The sequence below is a fragment of the Oncorhynchus nerka genome, linkage group LG27 (assembly GCF_034236695.1).
Source record: "Oncorhynchus nerka isolate Pitt River linkage group LG27, Oner_Uvic_2.0, whole genome shotgun sequence".
NCBI classification, from domain to species: domain Eukaryota; kingdom Metazoa; phylum Chordata; class Actinopteri; order Salmoniformes; family Salmonidae; genus Oncorhynchus; species Oncorhynchus nerka.
Window position 1 is genome coordinate 20,825,118 of NC_088422.1, and position 21,576 is coordinate 20,846,693.

Genomic DNA, 21,576 nt, shown 5'->3' on the forward strand with positions numbered 1-21,576 from the left:
GGTACATGGCTTCCATAGCTTCCAGGTACAAGGCATCCATAACTGCCAGGTACAAGGCTTCCATAGCTGCCAGGTACAAGGCATCCATAGCTGCCAGGTACAAGGCATCCATAGCTGCCAGGTACAAGGCTTCCATAGCTGCCAGGTACAAGGCATCCATAGCTGCCAGGTACAAGGCTTCCATAGCTGCCAGGTACAAGGCATCCATAGCTGCCAGGTACAAGGCTTCCATAGCTGCCAGGTACAAGGCTTCCATAGCTGCCAGGTACAAGGCTTCCATAGCTGCCAGGTACAAGGCTTCCATAGCTGCCATGTACAAGGCATCCATAGCTGCCAGGTACATGGCTTCCATAGCTTCCAGGTACAAGGCATCCATAACTGCCAGGTACAAGGCTTCCATAGCTGCCAGGTACAAGGCATCCATAGCTGCCAGGTACAAGGCATCCATAGCTGCCAGGTACAAGGCTTCCATAGCTGCCAGGTACAAGGCATCCATAGCTGCCAGGTACAAGGCTTCCATAGCTGCCAGGTACAAGGCTTCCATAGCTGCCAGGTACAAGGCTTCCATAGCTGCCAGGTACAAGGCTTCCATAGCTGCCAGGTACAAGGCATCCATAGCTGCCAGGTACAAGTCATCCATATCTGTCAGGTCTCCCCTTGTGCCAAAAAGTGACCAGTAAGAAGTCTGTGAGTTGAGATGGAAGGAACAGGGTGGGTGCAATTTGCCATAAACTGGGGGATTCGAAAATAGACATAGAAATGACAGTTAGTTTACAACACAAAGTTACAACTCTGCCATTATGATAACTGTGTCAAAAGAAAAGTTGTTTGTAGTTAATTCACTACGTAAGGCTTTAATTATGTTAAGCAATGTGAATGGAAATCTATTGTATCTGGTTGATATTTTTGGAGGGGTAGTGTATCTTTGTTAACGAATGAGCCAATCGATGTTCAGTCCCTATACTGAGAGCACTAATAAATCCTGTAACCCCTGGTCATGGTACAGTCTGTGTGCTGCTTCCATTTGGGCACAGCAGTACACCCTCTCTGTCCTTCCTCAACCCCCCCCCCCCAATTATTTATTTTTTTACCCTTATTTTACTAGGTAAGTTGGCTGAGAACACATTCTCATTTACAGCAACGACCTGGGGAATAGTTACAGGGGAGAGGAGGGGGGTTGAATGAGCCAATTGTAAGCTGGGGATGATTAGGTGACCGTGATGGTATGAGGGCCATAATGGGAATTTAGCCAGGACACTGGGGTTAACACCCCTACTCTTACAATAAGTGCCATGGACTCTTTAGTGACCACAGAGAGTCAGGACACCCATTTTACATCCCATCCGAAAGACGGCACCCTACACAGGGCAATTTCCCCAATCACTGCCCTGGGGCAGATTTTTTTAGACCAGAGGAAAGGGTGCCTCCTACTGGCTCTCCAACACCACTTCCAGCAGCATCTGGTCTCCCATCCAGAGATCGACCAGGACCAACCCTCCTTAGCTTCAGAAGCAAGCTAGCAGTGGGATGCAGGGTGGTATGCCCTTTGGAACAAACCCTCAATATCGTTGTTTTCCCACCGCCACTTTGGGGCAAATAGTCAGACCGAGGTAAACTATTGGGATTAACTGCTGTTATATCAGATTGCTTTCAAGATGGCAACGCTCCGATTCCACAAACCAGGAAAAGGACTTCAGTCATTGTTATTGTTTAAAACATTTTTTTTTCTTACAGAGTGTTGCAAATTCTATTTCACTGAAAGTCGGGCCTGCTCCGGCTCTTTCCGGAGACACCTGAAACCCCACCTCTTTAAGGAATACCTAGGATAGGATAAAGTAATCCCTCTCACCCCCCCTCCCCCTGAAAAGATTTAGATGCACTACTGTTCCACTGGAGGTCATAAGGTGAATGCACCAATTTGTAAGTCGCTCTGGATAAGAGCGTCTGCTAAATGACTTAAATGTAAATGTAATGTAATGATTGCAGAGGCTTAACTTTTCTCTCTGCTCTCTTATTTTGTCATAAGTCTGGTTTCATGAATGCAACCTGAAAGATCACAATGGATCTCAATCACACACAGTACAGAAATACAATTACCCATAAGCTGCTTTTAACTTTTTAACTTTAAAATCATTTTTCATGGTGATTATTAAAGTGTGCAAAGCTAGAGTATGTCATAAAGTGCTTTGAAACTAATAAGAATGCAAGAGGTAAAGGAAGAGCTTTCAGGTGGATCATCCACTGCGAACATTCACCTGCCAATTGTCTGATTTCAGAGGGAGCAGCCCTACTCTGAACAGGTAGATTACAGCTCCTCCTTCCTCCTGCCACACGGTGTCTGGCTCTGTCTGTGTATGTCTCCTAGGAATGCATGGCTTTCCCCCCTCTTTTTAAAACTGTAAACCTCTGCCAAATGACTTTCTAATGTTGTGTATTGTTTGTCTTAACTTTCATAGAGATAATTAGCTTTTGGGAGGCACATTTAATTTGTCTGACCTACAGTATGCATTGTGCCTTTTAAAACCTTGTGTGATTCCTTTGTGACAAAAAGGGGATTCTGTATTCTACCAGAGGCTGATTTGACCCTCATAGGCCACTGTAGTAATCTGCCCCACCATTTCCAATCAAACACAATCAGCCAATCAGTTCATATTATGAAACGTATTATGAAAGAAAAAAAGTGTCTTGTGAACAAAGATATTGCTGTCTGTTATGCTTTGTGGAAAGACAACAGGTACAGTATGCTGTTGGCATCATGATGTAAACTTGCTGTCAATTGATCACCAGCGCCTACACTCATTTGTGTCGATGGTTGTTCACCATGCCTAGTGCTGAAGAAAAGCAACCCCCAACCTTAACTGAACATTGCTCTCTCTGCCCACCCCAAACCTACCCAGGAGTCACCAGTGTATCCTCCCTCCCCTCAGGGTGGCGATGCCGGTGAACAGCACAGGGCAGTTTGAGATGAGGCGGCAGGGTAGCGAGCTCTTCCTAGAAGGGGCACTCTCTCCCCCCTGTCAGCGCATGGGGGCCATGGTGGCCTTCCAATGTTTTGAAGACTTCAAAAGGTGAAATAACACAGAGAACAACTCTTGGGTGTCAGGTTTGCATGGTAGAAATATGTAGGCTGGGTAATATAGGGTAATACTACGCCTTGTCCTGACCAGTCTGTCCATCCGCTGGCTGTGTGTGCAGGAACTTTGACGAGGTCATCTCCAGCTTTGCTGACCCGCTCCTGGAGAGCCCGTTGTTCTCCGAGGCCTGCCCCAGCCTCTACGAGGAGGACAACTGCAAGGTGACCATGTGATGGGATCGTGTTACACAGGCTTTACAGACCTTTTGACTCTGGTGGTGTTTGCGAGCCGCCCCCAAGGGATCCCCTAAAAGGACCAAAATATCAGACAGAAAATATATACTGTTTGCCTAATACTAATGATTTGTATGTTTATAATATAAGACATTTATATGATTTTGTTATCATCTATGTTAATGAACTGTACATCTCATAGAGTATCTTTAAGAGGATCATTTGGTATATGAGGGGGAAAGCTGAGATTTCTCACTAAGCTGTGATTGATTATTTCCCCTGCGCACCTGCAGAACATGAGGGAGAACCCCATCCATATCATCAATGTGTCCATCAAGTCGGCAGACACAGAGAATGACGATGCCTTGGTCACAGCCTTCGCTGCCTTCGCCCAGTCTAAGGTCAGCAGCACTGTTCATCCCCCCCAAACTCTCTCAGTAACATTATGGATTTCTCTCATAGGGGGGAATCTTAAAGGGGTTCACCCCTTCACTATTATCCCAGTGTCCTATGATTTCTGCACTAGGATTATACTTGATATGATCATTTCTTATTCCAGAAAGTTTTACTCTTTGAGCACGGCATCCGAAGGATCACGTTTTTAGTCGCACAGAGGGTAAGATGCTTCTACAAGACCATTTGAAATAGCCTCGTACGATCATCCTGATCTCCCAAGCTTCCATTCTGTTGCACGGAATCCATGTAGCGAAACAGAATGTAAGCTTGGAGATCAGAATGGTCATACGAGGCTACATTTGAAATTCCCTTTGTTGTTGTTGAATAAAATGGTGAGTAGTACTCCGTCATCTCTTACTATTAATAAGTGTGGCTTGCAAAAGCAGCCACACTTTAAATATTGTACCACTCATTTCTGACTTCTAGTTATTCTTTACAATGCTGCTCCTCTTACACTGTTTAAGCTAGAAACGCAATTCAAACTTTAAAACAAGCAGACTGGTCTTGAATAGCGTGATTTTATACCATTTCCTATACTAATCATACTCATAAAACGTGTTGAACTTCATCGACTTTCACACTATTTCTTCAACATTCTAAAGCTTCCATTGTGACATCATGACTTCCAACATTCGCTGTGAATGCAACTTTTGACACAAATCAGCTCCTTTGACCACTTCCTCAACAAGTTAGACGAAAGGTTAGAGGGTATGACATCTTGGTCAACTTCCCTGCTATTCAAATCTTTAAATCAGAACAGAATTATCTGGTACTGATCAAACGTTACAGGTGTTTAAGTAACCGCATCAACAACATTTTCTCAAACTTTTTATAAACAACTGACATTTTGACCACTTTCCCATCAAGTTAGACGAAAGGTTAGAGGGTATGACATCTTGGTCAACTTCCCTGCTATTCAAATCTGAAATCGTAACAAAAATATCTGCTACCAATCACAAGCTGATTGTCGGAGTTTAGAGTGACGAAAATTAGCTATGTAATGTCAGCAAATAGCTCTCTTATGTCCCCTCATTGAGCATCTTAAACAGAGCCGTTACTATGAATACCAATGCATTTTAATGGAAAAAAGAGCCATAGACTAGAATGGTCAAAGAAATTCTAGACCTATGTCCTCTGTCACCGTCTAAGCTATCAACTCCAAACCAACGTCGAGATGTTCAGACTGACAGTACTTGGATTGCTTGCCAAAATATTTTTGATAATATACAAGGATGTACCTTTGATGGTGCCTCCATTGATCATGTTCCTGCATACAAATATCTGGGTATCTGGATAGACAATAAGCGGTCTCTTAAAAAGCATGTTGATGAGTTATTTCAGAAGCTGGGAATACAAATGGGTTTCTTCTATAGAAATAGGTCTTGCTTCTCGTTAAACAGTAGAAAGCAGGTCATTCAACCAACGTTCCAACCGGTCATAGCCTATGGTGACATTGCAAAAATGGTTCAGTAACTTATGATTAATGTACAATTAACTTAACATGAACTTACATTAAACTATGGCTAATAAAAGCAGGGTCATATATAAAGATTTTTGTAATGGAAAATTAAAACAATCCTTTCTTATTCGACAATAATAGTCTCCCTGTTTCTGACCCTTTTCTTCTGTTTGGTGCCCTAATGAATACGACCAAGATTGATCACATTTTTCTCTCTGATTTTTACCAGAGGGAATTTCCCAAGTTCTTCACTTTCAGAGCCAGAGACGGGGTAAAAAAACAGCAACATATTTACACAAAATAGTTCTCACAGTAACTGGACATTTGTTATACATGAACAACTTTAAAACACTATTAAACTATCTCTCTCTCTCAACACCCCCCACTTCCTCACTCTCTCCCAGTTCCAGGAGGACCGTATCTACAGGAACCTGGAGCCTGCTCTGGCCTTCCAGCTGGAGCTGAACCGCATGCGTAACTTTGACCTGACAGCCGTGCCCTGTGCCAACCACAAGATGCACCTGTACCTGGGCGCCGCCCGTGTGCAGGAGGGTGCCGAGGTCACCGATTACCGCTTCTTCATCCGAGCCATCATCCGCCACTCTGACCTCATCACAAAGGTACAGGGGGGTGGAGTCAACGCCACACAAAGTTAAAGGGATACTTCGGGAATGAGGCCCTTTATCTACTTCCCCAGATTCAGATGAACTCATGGATACCATTTTTATCTCTGTGGCCAGTATGATTGTAAATAACACTTTTTTTCTTAACTGACTTGCCTAGTTAAATAAAGGTTAAATGAAATACAAATCCCTTTAAAAATACATGTATTGTTTTTGTTCTCTTATATTTGAGATAAATAGTTTGTCTTGCTAAGAATAATGTTTTTATTTCATAGCTCTTGCACCTCTCTCTCTCTCCTCCAGGAAGCATCCTTTGAGTACCTGCAGAATGAGGGCGAGCGTCTTCTCCTGGAGGCCATGGATGAGCTGGAGGTAGCCTTCAGCAACAATAATGTGCGCACTGACTGCAACCACATCTTCCTCAACTTTGTCCCCACTGTCATCATGGACCCCTCCAAGGTCAGTGTGCCTCCTATCTGCGCTGCCGGCTCCTCCATAACGTGCTTAGCTAAGTGATTGACGACAATACTTTTCGTAATATCCCATCTTTAAAGGGGCTATGCAAAACTTTTACCTCTGGGGGTGCTCCAGGGCCAAAACATGTCCTTTAAATGAACACACATATTACCAAGAAATGACCTTATTGGACAGAAAAGAGCACACCTCTCCAGGCCTATGAGCAAAAACATACAACTAAGGATTGTGTGGTTTCATGAATTAAGAAGCGAATGATCTTACATGATGGTGGCCTTAGTTAAAGTGGTAAATGATCTTAGAGCCAACACAGATGCCAAACAGCTCTCTGTCCTTGTACTCTTGGATTTAAGTGCTGCTTTTTCGAGGTGGGTTGGCCTCTTTGGTCTAGTTCTAAATTGGTTTAGGACCTACACCATATATACAAAAGTATGTGGACACCCCCATTCAAATGAGTGGAAATCAGCTATTTCAGCCACACCCGTTGCTGACATGTGTATAACATCGAGCACACAGCCATGCAATCTCCATAGATAAACATTGGTATTAGAATGGCCTTACTGAAGAGCCCAGTGACTTTTAACGTGGCACCGTCATAGGCAGCCACCTTTCCAACAAGTTAGTTCGTCAAATTTCTGCCCTGCTAGAGCTTCCCCGGTCAACTGTAAGTGCTGTTATTGTGAAGTGGAAACATCTAGGAGCAACAATGGCTCAGTTGCGAAGTGGTAGGCCACAAAAGCTCACAGGAGGGGACCACTGAGTGCTGTAAAAATCGTCTGTCCTCGTTGCAACACTCACTACCGAGTTCCAAACTGCCTCTGGAAGCAATTTCAGCACAAGAACTGTTTGTTGGGAGCTTCATGAAATGGGTTTCCATGGCTGAGCAGCCACACACAAGCCTAAGATCACCATGCACAATGCCAAGCGTGAGCTGGAGTAGTGTAAAGCTCTCCGCCATTGGACTGGAGCAGTGGAAATGCGTTCTCTGGAGTGATGAATCACGCTTCACCAGCTGTCAGTTCGACGGACGAATCTGGGTTTGGCCGATGCCAGGAGAACTCTACCTACCCCAATGCACAGTGCCAACTGTAAAGTTTGGTGAAGGAGGAATGATGAATGGTCTGGGGCTGTTTTTCATGGTTCGGGCTACGCCCCTTAGTTACAGTGAAGGGAAATCGCAACGTTAAAGCATACAATGACATTCTAGACGATTCTGTGCTTCCAACTTTGTGGCAACAGTTTGGGGAAGACCCTTTCCTGTTTCAGTATGAAAATGCCCCTGTGCACAAAGCGAGGTCCAAACATAAATGGTTTGTTGAGATCGGTGTGGATGAACTTGACTGGCCTGCACAGAGCCCTGACCTCAACCCCTTTGTAGACCTTTGGGGTGAATTGGAACGCCGACTGCGAGCCAAGCGTAATCGCCCAACCTCACTAATGCTCTTGTGGCTGAATGGAAGCAATTCCCTGCAGCATTGTTCCAACATATAGTGCAAAGCCTTCCCTGAAGAGTGGAGGCTGTTATAGCAGCAAAGGGGGGACCAACTCCATATTAATGCCCATTTTGGATTGAGATGTTTGACGAACAGCTGTCCACATACTTCTGATCATATAGTGTATTTAGGGCAAGAGTTTTTTTTTCTCACTCTTTTGGAGTTCCACATGGTCGATTTTTGCATACTGTTCAGTTTATATATGTTACCCCTTGGCAGCGTAATCAGAAAGCACAGGATTGATTTTAACTGCTACGCAGACGATACACAACTTTACATGTCTGTGCTACCAGAGGATTTTAGCTCCACAGTTAAATTATTAGACTGTATTAATGATTTAAATACTTGGATGGCTCACAACTTCCTCCAGCAAAATCAAGACAAGACTGATGTACTTATTATTGGAGCCAAAGCACAGAGGGAATCTGGCTGCATGTTTTAATTCACAGGCAATAAAGATAAAACACCAGGTCCAAAAACCTAGGTGTCGTTTTAGATTCTGAACTCAATTTCGAATCACACATTAGGAATGTGACAAATAGCTTTTTACCACCTGATGAACATTGCCATGGTGCGGCCGTTTCTATCTCAGGCTGATAGAGAGTCTCATCCATGCTTTTACTACTGTAATGCTCTCCTGTCTGGTCTTCTCAAGAAAGCCGTTGTTCAACTGCAAAACATACAGACTGCTGCAGCAGACTGAGAGCACACATTACACCGCTTTTAAAGTCTCTGCACTGGCTGCCTATGAGTTTTAGAATACATTTTAAGATTCTTCTATTGGTTTTTAAATCAATCAACAATTGTGCATCCCAATACATATTAGACATGATTTTAAGTTATGTACCCAGTAGGTCCCTCAGGTCCTCTGGCACTGGCCTTTTAACTATCCCAAAGCCCAGGACCAAGAGGCATGGAGAAGCAGCCATTAGTTATTATGCCCCCAGCCTCTGGAATAACCTGCCAGAGAACCTGATGGGAGCCAAAACTGTGGAAATATCTAAAAGAGATCTTGAAACACCTTTTTAGTTTTTTTTTCCTCGGGTGCTTTTTAGTCTTTCAGTTTTTATTGTTATTATTTTGTTTATATCCTCTTATGTTTGTTGTGTAGTAAATATTTCAGTTTTTCTGTATTGTTTGTTCCTGTGAAGCGCATTGCATTCATGTCTGAAATGTGCTATATAAATAAAGCTTGACATGTGTATATGAACTATACTGTATGTGTTGCCTCTCTGTGTCCTCTCTCTCCCCCTTCCCCCTTTTAGATTGAGGAGTCAGTGCACTCCATGGTGATGCGTTACGGTAGTAGGCTGTGGAAGCTCCGGGTGCTCCAGGCCGAGTTGAAGATCAACATTCGGCTGACGCCCACCGGGACCGCCATCCCCATCCACCTGTTCCTCACCAACGAGTCAGGCTACAACCTGGATATCAGCCTATATAAGGAAGTCACAGACCCCTCAACAGGACAGGTAGGTAGATCAGGAAGAGCACTATAAACCGGATCAGCTCACTTGCTTACCGATGCTACAGGAAATTGCCACTCACATTCAGTGTGCACAGATTTGTACACACTGCACAGCCAGAGAAATGGTGTTGAATAAGCAGTGCAGGAGTAAAGATTCTACAATTAATAAAGGTTTCATAGGGCATTCATGAAGACTAGATGCTTCACTAATCATTGATAAGTTTCTCTATCAATTCAAAGCTATGAGCTGCTGCTGACCTCCGTCTCCGATCTCTAGATCATGTTCCAGTCATACGAGGACAAGCAGGGCCCTCTGCACGGCATGCTCATCAACCATCCATATGTCACCAAGGACCTGCTGCAGTATAAGCGCTTCCAGGCTCAGACCCTGGGCACCACCTACGTCTACGACTTCCCTGAAATGTTCCGACAGGTGGGGTCTTTTTTACCTCTCTCTTTTACCTCTCTCTCTCTCTCTACCTCTCTCTCTTTTACCTCTCTCTCTCTCTCTCTCTCCCTCTCTTTACCTCTCTCTCTCTCTCTACCTCTCTCTCTCTCTCTTTTACCTCTCTCTCTCTCTCTACCTCTCTCTCTTTTACCTCTCTCTCTCTCTCTTTTACCTCTCTCTCTCTCTCTCTCTCTTTTACCTCTCTCTCTCTCTCTCTCTTTTACCTCTCTCTCTCTCCACCTCTCTCTCTCTTTACCTCTCTTTACCTCTCTCTCTCTTTACCTCTCTCTTTACCTCTCTCTCTCTCTCTCTCTCTCTCTCTCCCTCTCTACCTCTCTCTCTCTCTCTACCTCTCTCTCTCTCTCTCTACCTCTCTCTCTCTCTACTCTCTCTCTCTCTCTCTCTCTCTCTACCTCTCTCTCTCTCTCTCTCTCTCTTTACCTCTCTCTAACTCTCTCTCTCTTTACCTCTCTCTCTCTTTACCTCTCTCTAACTCTCTCTCTCTTTACCTCTCTCTCTCTTTACCTCTCTCTCTCTCTACCTCTCTCTCTCTCTACCTCTCTCTCTCTCTCTCTCTCTCTCTTTTACCTCTCTCTCTCTCTCTACCTCTCTCTCTCTCTCTCTTACCTCTCTCTCTCTTTACCTCTCTTTACCTCTCTCTCTCTTTACCTCACTCTTTACCTCTCTCTCTCTCTCTCTCTCTCTACCTCTCTCTCTCTCTCTACCTCTCTCTCTCTCTACCTCTCTCTCTCTCTCTCTCTCTCTACCTCTCTCTAACTCTCTCTCTTTACTCTCTCTCTCTACTCTCTCTCTCTCTCTCTTTTTTACCTCTCTCTCTCTCTACCTCTCTCTCTCTTTTACCTCTCTCTCTCTCTCTACCTCTCTCTCTCTCTCTACCTCTCTCTCTCTTTACCTCTCTTTACCTCTCTCTCTCTTTACCTCTCTCTTTACCTCTCTCTCTCTCTCTTTACCTCTCTCTCTCTCTCTCCCTCTCTCTCTCTACCTCTCTCTCTCTCTCTCTACCTCTCTCTCTCTCTCTACCTCTCTCTCTCTCTCTCTTTACCTCTCTCTAACTCTCTCTCTCTCTTTACCTCTCTCTCTCTCTCTTTACCTCTCTCTCTAACTCTCTCTCTCTTTACCTCTCTCTCTCTCTAACTCTCTCTCTCTCTTTACCTCTCTCTCTCTCTCTAACTCTCTCTCTCTCTTTACCTCTCTCTCTTTACCCCTCTCTCTCTCTCTCTCTCTCTCTCTTTACCTCTCTCTCTTTACCTCTCTCTCTACCTCTCTCTCTCTTTACCTCTCTCTTTACCTCTCTCTCTTTACCTCTCTCTCTCTCTCTTTACCTCTCTCAAATTCAAGCTGCTTTATTGGCATGAAAAACATTGTGTCAATATTGCCAAAGCAACAATGTATACAATATACATTGTAACAAAATTATAAATGATAGCAAATACTAATATAAAATGGTAGTAAATAATAATACAAAATTAAATACAAAAATAATAACAATAAAATGGTAACAGTCAATAGTAGAAATGTAATAAATATAAAATCAAATTATGGAAAATGAAACTATAACTAACTTATAACTAAATAACTGTCATCTTCTTTATATCAGTACTACAACTACAATCATCATTACTACGACTACTACTACCCTCACTAAACTGTTATCACTACCATTACCACCCATATTTGGAATGATAAACATTAATAATTATAGTCATAACAATAATAGTAATAATAAGTAAGTTACTGTTTACTATGCAGATGTTATTATTCAGTGTCCCTCAGGCTATGGCAGGAAAATACATATTTGGCTGCAAGAGGAGCCATTGCTCCTTCGCCCATGAGTATTCTTAGTTTTTCCTCTGGGTTCAATTTGTAAAAATTTTGAATATATGTAGTCATTTCTGTGAATAATGAATCTCTTTGTGAGGAATATTTATCACAGTAAAGGAGAAAGTGCATCTCTGTCTCTACCTCCCCTGTCATGCATTGACCACATACACGCTCCTCTTTGGGTAGCCATGTCTTTTTATGTCTGCCGGTTTCTATTGCCAATCGGTGGTCACTCAGCCTGTACTTGGTAAGGATCTGTCTCTGCTTCGTATCTCTGACAGAGTAGAGATAATCAGCCAATTCATATTCTCTGTTTAGGGTCAGATAGCAATTTAGTCTCTCTCTCTCTCTTTACCTCTCTCTCTCTCTCTCTCTCTCTCTTTACCTCTCTCTCTCTACCTCTCTCTCTTTACCTCTCTCTCTCTACCTCTCTCTCTTTACCTCTCTCTCTCTTTACCTCTCTCTCTCTTTACCTCTCTCTCTCTACCTCTCTCTCTCTCTACCTCTCTCTCTTTACCTCTCTCTCTCTTTACCTCTCTCTCTCTCTCTTTACCTCTCTCTCTCTCTTTACCTCTCTCTCTCTCTCTTTACCTCTCTCTCTACCTCTCTCTCTCTCTCTCTCTCTCTCTCTTTACCTCTCTCTCTCTCTCTTTACTCTCTCTCTCTCTCTCTCTCTCTCTTTACTCTCTCTCTCTCTCTCTACCTCTCTCTCTCTTTACCTCTCTCTCTCTCTCTCTTTACCTCTCTCTCTCTCTACCTCTCTCTCTCTCTCTCTCTTTTACCTCTCTCTCTCTCTCTCTCTACCTCTCTCTCTCTCTCTCTTTTACCTCTCTCTCTCTCTCTACCTCTCTCTCTACCTCTCTCTCTCTTTACCTCTCTTTACCTCTCTCTCTCTTTACCTCTCTCTTTACCTCTCTCTCTCTCTCTCTCTCTCTTTACCTCTCTCTCTCTCTCTCTCCCTCTCTACCTCTCTCTCTCTCTCTACCCCTCTCTCTCTCTCTCTCTACCTCTCTCTCTCTCTCTCTTTACCTCTCTCTAACTCTCTCTCTCTCTTTACCTCTCTCTCTCTTTACCTCTCTCTCTCTCTCTTTACCTCTCTCTCTCTCTTTACCTCTCTCTCTCTCTCTTTACCTCTCTCTCTCTCTTTACCTCTCTCTCTCTCTTTACCTCTCTCTCTCTCTCTCTCTCTCTCTCTACCTCTCTCTCTCTCTCTTTACCTCTCTCTCTCTCTCTCTCTCTTTACCTCTCTCTCTCTCTCTCTCTACCTCTCTCTCTTTACCTCTCTCTCTCTCTCTCTTTACCTCTCTCTTTACCTCTCTCTCTCTCTCTCTTTATCTCTCTCTCTCTTTACCTCTCTCTCTCTCTCTCTTTACCTCTCTCTCTCTTTACCTCTCTTTACCTCTCTCTCTCTCTCTCTCTCTTTACCTCTCTCTCTCTCTCTCTCTTTCTCTCTCTTTACCTCTCTCTCTCTCTTTACCTCTCTCTCTTTACCTCTACCTCTCTCGCTTTACCTCTCTCTCTCTTTACCTCTCTCTCTCTCTCTCTCTCTTTACCTCTCTCTCTCTCTCTCTCTTTCTCTCTCTTTACCTCTCTCTCTCTCTCTTTACCTCTCTCTTTACTCTCTCTCTTTACTCTCTCTCTCTCTCTCTCTCTATTTACCTCTCTGTCTCTCTCTTTACCTCTCTCTCTCTCTCTCTTTACCCCTCTGTCTCTCTCTCTTTACCCCTCTGTCTCTCTCTCTTTACCTCTCTGTCTCTCTCTCTTTACCTCTCTCTCTCTCTCTCTTTACCTCTCTCTCTCTGTCTCTCTCTCTTTACCTCTCTCTCTCTCTCTGTCTCTCTCTCTTTACCTCTCTCTCTCTCTCTGTCTCTCTCTCTTTACCTCTCTCTCTCTCTCTGTCTCTCTCTCTTTACCTCTCTCTCTCTCTCTTTACCCCTCTCTCTCTCTCTCTCTTTTACCTCTCTCTCTCTCTCTTTACCTCTCTCTATCTCTCTCTCTCTCTCTCTCTCTTTACCTCTCTCTCTTTACCTCTCTCTCTCTCTTTACCTCTCTCTCTCTCTTTACCTCTCTCTCTCTCTCTTTACCTCTCTCTCTCTCTCTTTACCTCTCTCTCTCTGTCTACCTCTCTCTCTTTACCTCTCTCTCTCTACCTCTCTCTCTCTCTTTACCTCTCTCTCTCTCTCTCTCTCTCTTTACCTCTCTCTCTCTTTACCTCTCACTGTAAAGGTTTTTTACCCTTGATCCTTCCTCTGTTTAAGCTGTGCGGACTGTATTTATTTTTAACCCATGTGTCTCATAGGCCCTCTTTAAGCTGTGGGGTCCGGGTGACAGTTACCCTAAAGATGTGCTGATGTGCACTGAGCTGGTGCTGGACCCGCAGGACCGACTGGTGCAGATGAACCGCCTGCCTGGAGACAACCAGGTAGAACACGTCATGCTCAAGTGGATTGGAAGGAACTGAAGCAAAGATAAGCAGGACACTATTTATTTTAAATCCCCTATGTTGTCCCAAACCACATGGCAATCGCATATACCCTTCTTCACTCTCTCTACCTCCCAGGTGGGAATGGTAGCCTTCCGGATGCGGATGAAGACCCCTGAGTATCCCGAGAGCCGCGACATCATCGTCATCTGCAACGACATCACCTATATGATTGGCTCGTTCGGGCCCCAGGAAGATCTGCTGTTCCTGCGGGCGTCGGAGCTGGCCCGGGACGAGGGCATTCCTCGTATCTACATCTCAGCCAACAGCGGGGCGCGCATTGGCCTGGCCGAGGAGATACGACACATGTTCCAGGTGGCCTGGATCGACCCTCAGGACCCTTACAAGGTGGCTTACCACCAGGCACTACTTACCAGTAGACTCTATGCCAGACCATTTAGCTATTGACGCACTCAACTCAATAGTCATTCTAAAAAGGTGCAGGGTTGAAACTTGTAAGGGCAGAACCATGCTGGTAATGGGGGGGAAAACACACTGGAAATACTCATTCAAAATTTAAGGTCATGGCAATCAAACATGTTCATTTTCTGACTTACCGGTATTCCTTCCCTCCACATGTGCTGGTGGCATGGTCTACTAGGTTGGACAAACAGAATTGTGATCAGAACAGTGGTGGGTGGGGCATAATGTAATCACTATCAGCCTCTACACAGTCATGCCCTGTGTCTGTCACTGTGTGAGCCCTCTTCCGTTGGACTGATGACTGTTTGTTTTATTGTGTCCACCTGTAGGGTTTCAAGTATCTGTACCTGACGCCCCAGGACTACACCCGCATCAGCTCCACCAACGCTGTCCACTGCCACCATGTGGAGGAGGGAGGGGAGTCCAGGTAGGACACACCCCCTTCACCTGGAGCTAGTCACCCCTTTATCAAATAGCACAGCTTACACACACAGTTTGTTATCCCAGAGATTTGCTGACTCACTCTCTCTCACTCTCTCCCATCCCATTGACTGGGCTCCAGGTACGTTATCACTGATATCATAGGGACCGAGGAGGGACTGGGGGTGGAGAACCTGAGGGGATCAGGCACCATCGCCGGGGAGACATCCCAGGCCTACGATGAGATCATCACCATCAGCATGGTCAGGAGGAGACGTCACATCACCACAACAGACACACACGCACGCAAACTGCGCACGCACACACACACACACACACACACACACACACACACACGTCTCTTCGTCTGGGGTTAGATATCCCAGGTGGTTAGGCCTACCATGCCTCATAGCTTATGTTAAAGCCATGTTATGTCCTGGTTACTGCAGGTGACGTGCCGTGCCATTGGGATCGGGGCCTATCTGGTGCGTCTGGGGCAGAGGGTCATCCAGGTGGAGAACTCCCACATCATCCTGACTGGGGCTGGAGCCCTCAACAAGGTATGCCTCTGTCCTGTCTAAGACTTTTCCAAGAAGTGAACACAGGTCCACTATTAGGATAACATAATGGTAATTTGAGACCATATCAGCAGTGGACTGACAAGGAATATATCAAAATGTGTTTTTTAGCTAAAATACCCCTTTAAGAAGAATCGTATTTCATAAATAGTGAAACTATTACTTTAAAAAAAAAAAAACTTTAAATAACCATTAATGCCTTCAGCTTTTCAACCACTTGGACGGCAGGTAGCCTAGTGGTTAGATTGTTGGGCCAGTAGCCCCACTGTTCCCCGGGCCGCAAAGAAGTGGATGTTGATATTGGCAGCCCCCCGCACCTCTCTGATTAAGTTGAATGCATTCAGTTGTACAACTGACTAGGTATCCGCCTTTCCCTGTTGATGAATGTAATCCACTGGATATGTGGTGTTTTTTCAGTTTCGTTGACAGTGGAGCTGTTTTCATTGCAGGTCCTGGGCCGAGAGGTGTACACCTCCAACAACCAGCTGGGAGGCGTCCAGATCATGCACAACAATGGCGTGACACACAGCACGGTGCCTGACGACTTCGAGGGCGTTTTCACCATCCTGCAGTGGCTCTCCTTTATGCCAAAGGTACATTCTAAGAAGAGAAAGAACATCCTAGCCTGATCCCAGATCTGAGTCTATATTCATAAAGCTTTTCCTGAGTAGTAGTGCTGATCTAGGATCAGGTTCCCCCTGTTCATATAATCGGATTCATTGTGATCTAACAGGCAAAACTAATCCTAGATCAGCAGTTATACTCTGAGACGCCAAGTTGGCAAGACCGCACAAATAGATGTGGGACCAGGCAAAATATGTCCGGTAAGAGGTCGAACTCAGCCGACCAACCCCCAGATAGAAGATCTCAGAACATTGTTCTACTCTGGTTTCAGAACAAGCACTCTCCGGTGCCGGTGATCCCACCCAAGGACCCAGTGGAGAGGGAGATCGAGTTCACCCCCACCAAGGCTCCCTATGACCCCCGCTGGCTACTGGCTGGGAGGCCCCACCCCAGTAAGACACACTCTGCAGAATACAAAACCCTCTTAACTCTGCCCAGATTCTATTTCCCCATGGATATATCACTATCATTTTGATTCCACGGTGTAGTGTACTGTATTTTGAATCGAACCAAAACTATTTAAAGTGCATTAAAGAAATGCAATACACTTTACATATTAATGTGGACGACTAAATCAACTCTGTTTGTGTGTTTAGCTGTGAAAGGATCCTGGCAGAGTGGATTCTGTGACCATGGCTCCTTCATGGAGGTGCTGGGATCTTGGGCCCAGACAGTAGTGGTAGGCAGAGCCAGGTACGCACATACGCACAATAGCAACTTGTAATCCTAGAATTCTGTGATAGAAATGCTTACAGAAGACATACGAGTAAAACTTAACGTCTGCAGGCACAATGCATTATGATGAAATTCTAATGGATTTGAATCCTTACTAAATACCAGCCATTTTGAGTCAGTAGAAAACGTTTGCTACATAGAGGGAGACATTTGAAGTGTTATAATATGACATTATAAAGGTCCATACATGTTGACAATATGTAAAGCATCATACCTACAGGATATGGAACCCCTGAGATGTTAGTGCTCGGAACGTAAATTAACAACTAACTTGTAACAAAAAACATCACAGGTTAGGAGGGATTCCTATTGGTGTCATCGCAGTGGAAACACGCACCGTTGAGGTGGCTATACCGGCCGATCCAGCCAACTTGGACTCTGAGGCCAGAGTGAGTGGCTTAGTGTCCACATTGTACACTGAGTGTACAGAACATTAGGAACACCTGCTCTTTCCATGACATAGACCGACCAGGTGAAAGCTATCATTCCTTATAGATGTCACTTGTTAAATCCACTTCAATCAGTGTGTAGATGAAGGGGAGAAGACAGGTTAAAGAAGGATTTTTAAGCCTTGAGATAATTGAGACATGGATTGTGTGTGTGTGAAATTCAGAGGGTGAATGGGCAAGACAAAAGATTTAAGTGTCTTTGAACGGGGTGTGGTAGTAGGTGCCAGGCGCACCGGTTTGAGTGTGTCAAGAACTGCACCGCTGCTGGGTTTTTAATGCTCAACCGTTTCCAATGTGTATCAAGAAGGGTCCAGAAAGGACACCCTGCCAACACGACACAACTGTGGGAAGCATTGGCGTCAATATGGGCCAGCATCCCTGTGTAAAGCTTTCTACACATTGTAGTCCATACCCAGAATAATTGAGGCTGTTCTGAGGGCAAAAGGGGGTGCAACTCAATGTTAGGAAGGTGTTCAAGTTTTAATGTCACAAGTACAGTGAAATGCCTTTCTTGCAAACTCAAAACCCAACAATGGAATAAACAATAACAATGTATTACTAGAAAAAAACACGAGAAATAAGAATAGGAAATATGTTATATACAATAAAGTAAGTAAGTAAGCACACTATATACAGGAAATATTTTAAAAAGTCAGTTCCAATACCATATTTACATGTGCAGGGATACTGGAGTGATGGAGGTAGATATGTTTAGGGGTAAGGTGACAGGGATATTGGAGTGATGGAGGTAGATATGTATAGAGGTAAGTTGACAGGGATACTGGAGTGATGGAGGTAGATATGTATAGAGGTAAGTTGACAGGGATACTGGAGTGATGGAGGTAGATATGTATAGAGGTAAGGGGACAGGGATACTGGAGTGATGGAGGTAGATATGTATAAGGGTAAGGTGACAGGGATACTGGAGTGATGGAGGTAGATATGTATAGAGGTAAGGGGACAGGGATACTGGAGTGATGGAGGTAGATATGTATAGAGGTAAGGTGACAGGGATACTGGAGTGATGAAGGTAGATATGTATAGGGGTAAGGTGACTAGGCAACAGGATAGAAGATAAACAGAGTAGCAGCAGCTTGTATGTGAGTGGGTGTCCGAGTGTTTGGAGGCTATGTGATTGTGCACAGAGACAGTGCAAATATTGAATTAAAAGATCAATAAAGATACATTTTTATCAGTCATATTGCTTGGGGATAGAAGCTGTTCAAGACCCTGTTGGTGTCAGACTTGGTGTCAGACGTGGTAGACCGGTACCCCTTTTCATGCGGCAGCAGAGAAAATTGTCTATGGCTTGGGTGGTTTGAGTCTTTGACGATTTTCCGGGCCTTCTTTTCAAACCGCCTGATATAGAGGTCCTGGATGGCAGGGAGCTCAGCCTCAGTGATGTACTGTCCGCACAACCCTCTGTTTTGTACACCTAGTGTATGTTGTGTCCTTTAATGATTACGTAATGGACCTGCTTGTGTCATATGCCAAGGGGACCTGTTTGTAAGCCGTCATTAATCAAGTTTTGATGCCTTCGATCATTTAGAAAAGAAATACATGATCTGACAAGGTAACACAGACTGAAATGACAGCTACACCAGAGTGTAATATCCCTCTCTGTGCGTTCCTCTCAGCTGGTGCAACAGGCTGGCCAGGTGTGGTTCCCGGACTCAGCCTTTAAGACGGCCCAGGCCATCCGTGACTTCAACCGCGAGCGGCTGCCTCTGATGGTGTTCGCCAACTGGAGAGGCTTTTCCGGGGGAATGAAAGGTACAGACTGGCAGACCTGGGTTCAAATACAACATAAAATCATTTCAAATACTGTATCTGTGCCTGATTGAGCTTGCCTGTTTTAAGGGAACCAATAGAAATGTCTAGAAAAGTGCAAAGAATGCCCATCTGGCAGATTAAAGTAAAGCTCAAAATATCTAAAACATTTCAAATAGTATTTGAACCCAGGTCTGGTACTGACTGGAACAATAACTGCCACTAAAACACCCCAGCATTTAAAGAATAAAATAAAACCATAACTGCGCGTCCGTTTCTCTCAGCATTTATAGAATAAAATAAAACCACAAGTGCAAGTCCGTTTCTCTCTCTCTTAGACATGTACGACCAGGTGCTGAAGTTCGGTGCCTACATCGTGGATGGCCTGCGGGAGTTTCGCCAGCCCGTGTTGATCTACATCCCGCCGCACGCCGAGCTGAGAGGGGGATCCTGGGTAGTGATCGACCCCACCATCAACCCTCTGTGCATGGAGCTCTACGCAGACAAGGAGAGCAGGTGGGCCTTTTTACATTTACACAGGAGAGAAGCTTCCCTGCATTGTGAATGAGTTGCTCTCTTACTCTCTCTCTTTCTCTCTCTCTTCATCTTTACCCTCCCCTTATCTTCCCCCTCTTCCCTTTCTTCTCTCTCTCTCTCTCTCTCTCTCTGTCTGTCTCTCACTCTCCCTGTCCAGGGGTGGTGTGCTCGAGGCAGAGGGCACTGTTGAGATTAAGTATCGCAGGAAAGACCTGTTGAAGACCATGCGCCGAATCGACTCAATCTACGCCGTTCTGGCTGAAAAGCTTGGTAAACTCTTACAACAATACCTGTAGTTTCACCCATATCTACAATAGAGATTATGTTTTTTTTTCATTAGCATTATAACAATTGTTGAAGTTTTGGCATGTTTAGAGTAAAATGAGTATGTCAACTATTAAAAAAAACAACTGGGTCATTAGGCACCAAACAAAAATAATCAGACTGAAGCAGGATAAGACTACCTGGATTTGTCCAATAAGAAACAAACATTTTCTGCTTTCCATTGGAGACACTGGCTGATAAATCCTCTTGACTGACCAGGTACACCCGAGCTGACGGACCAACAGCGACGGGACCTGGAGGCCAAGCTGAGTGCCAGAGAGGAGTTCCTACTGCCCATTTACCACCAGGTGGCAGTGCAGTTTGTGGACCTCCACGACACTCCTGGTAGGATGCAGGAGAAGGGCGCCATCACGGTAAGAATCAACTTTCCTCCCTGTATTTTCAACAACACTCTCTGTGTTATGATAGTCAATCAAACAAGAGAAGGTCCCAGAGCCAACACTGCAAAGCAAAATAAAGTTGAAGGAAATTACAAGTGGAGCACATGGGCTGTCAGGAGATGCATGTGTCATGGCCAGTCCTATTCTCTGTACCTGCACATGGGCTGGCAGGAGATGCATGTGTCATGGCCAGTCCTATTCTCTGTACCTGCACATGGGCTGTCAGGAGATGCATGTGTCATGGCCAGTCCTATTCTCTGTACCTGCACATGGGCTGTCAGGAGATGCATGTGTCATGGCCAGTTCTATTCTCTGTACCTGCACATGGGCTGTCAGGAGATGCATGTGTCATGGCCAGTCCTATTCTCTGTACCTGCACATGGGCTGTCAGGAGATGCATGTGTCGTGGCCAGTCCTATTCTCTGTACCTGCACATGGGCTGTCAGGAGATGCATGTGTCATGGCCAGTCCTATTCTCTGTACCTGCACATGGGCTGGCAGGAGATGCATGTGTCATGGCCAGTCCTATTCTCTGTACCTGCACATGGGCTGGCAGGAGATGCATGTGTCGTGGCCAGTCCTATTCTCTGTACCTGCAATGGGACAGGGGCATTAGTGTCCCTCCCTCTCACTCTATTGTCTGTGTAACCCGGGGGTGGTCTGTGTAACCCGGGGGTTGTCTGTGTAACCCGGTGGTCACATGCAGGACATCCTGGACTGGAAGAATGTGCGGAGCTTCTTCTACTGGCGTCTGCGGCGCCTCCTGCTGGAGGGCGTGGTGAAGTGTGAGGTCCTGCAGGCCAACCCAGAGCTGAGTGACGGACACATCCAGTCCATGCTGCGCCGCTGGTTTGTGGAGACTGAGGGAACAGTCCAGGTATGGACGTCACAACTTAATGTCTCCGTTCATGTCATACAAGTGGTGTTATGCTATTATAGTGTAGTAGCCCTGTCTGAAACATGTAGCCCTGTCTGAAACATGTCCTAATTGTCACCCTCTGACCATAAGGAGTTATTTTTGATCCAATGTTTAAGATGTTGGGTTACTGCGTGGGAGATACAATCTATTTAACTACAATCCATTGTGTGGAGAAGTGTTTTAGAGTGAGATTCTGTGCCTCATTTCCAGGCGTACCTTTGGGACAACAACAAAGCGGTGGTGGAGTGGCTGGAGAAACATTTGACCAAAGAGGACGGCACACGATCAGCCATCAGAGAGAACATCAAGTACCTGAAGAGGGACCACGCCTTAAAACACATCCGCAG

At 45.0% G+C, this 21,576-nt stretch overlaps 1 protein-coding gene across 4 annotated transcripts in view; it reads left to right on the forward strand.

The window, feature by feature from the left end:
* Positions 1-21,576, forward strand: part of LOC115111329 (acetyl-CoA carboxylase 2-like) — a 54,738-nt gene that overhangs the window by 25,070 nt on the left and 8,092 nt on the right. For 2 of the 4 annotated variants that reach the window (XR_003860797.2, XM_029637262.2), the window contains exons 28-52: positions 2,277-2,300; positions 2,928-3,068; positions 3,196-3,295; positions 3,601-3,708; positions 3,867-3,923; positions 5,452-5,493; positions 5,627-5,842; positions 6,149-6,304; positions 9,078-9,281; positions 9,555-9,710; positions 13,867-13,989; positions 14,128-14,397; positions 14,802-14,899; positions 15,035-15,155; positions 15,342-15,452; positions 15,920-16,063; positions 16,366-16,486; positions 16,691-16,787; positions 17,122-17,218; positions 18,916-19,051; positions 19,387-19,564; positions 19,743-19,855; positions 20,129-20,283; positions 21,017-21,187; positions 21,440-21,576. Coding sequence is in view for 3 of the 4 variants with exons in the window: in XM_029637262.2 (XP_029493122.2) it covers positions 2,277-2,300; positions 2,928-3,068; positions 3,196-3,295; positions 3,601-3,708; positions 3,867-3,923; positions 5,452-5,493; positions 5,627-5,842; positions 6,149-6,304; positions 9,078-9,281; positions 9,555-9,710; positions 13,867-13,989; positions 14,128-14,397; positions 14,802-14,899; positions 15,035-15,155; positions 15,342-15,452; positions 15,920-16,063; positions 16,366-16,486; positions 16,691-16,787; positions 17,122-17,218; positions 18,916-19,051; positions 19,387-19,564; positions 19,743-19,855; positions 20,129-20,283; positions 21,017-21,187; positions 21,440-21,576 (3,276 nt within the window). In the remaining variant the exon portion in view is untranslated. Of the gene's footprint in view, positions 1-2,276; positions 2,301-2,927; positions 3,069-3,195; positions 3,296-3,600; positions 3,709-3,866; positions 3,924-5,451; positions 5,494-5,626; positions 5,843-6,148; positions 6,305-9,077; positions 9,282-9,554; positions 9,711-13,866; positions 13,990-14,127; positions 14,398-14,801; positions 14,900-15,034; positions 15,156-15,341; positions 15,453-15,919; positions 16,064-16,365; positions 16,487-16,690; positions 16,788-17,121; positions 17,219-18,915; positions 19,052-19,386; positions 19,565-19,742; positions 19,856-20,128; positions 20,284-21,016; positions 21,188-21,439 lie in introns of those variants that run through there. The other 2 variants (XM_029637263.2, XM_029637264.2) reach the window with 2 other exon arrangements.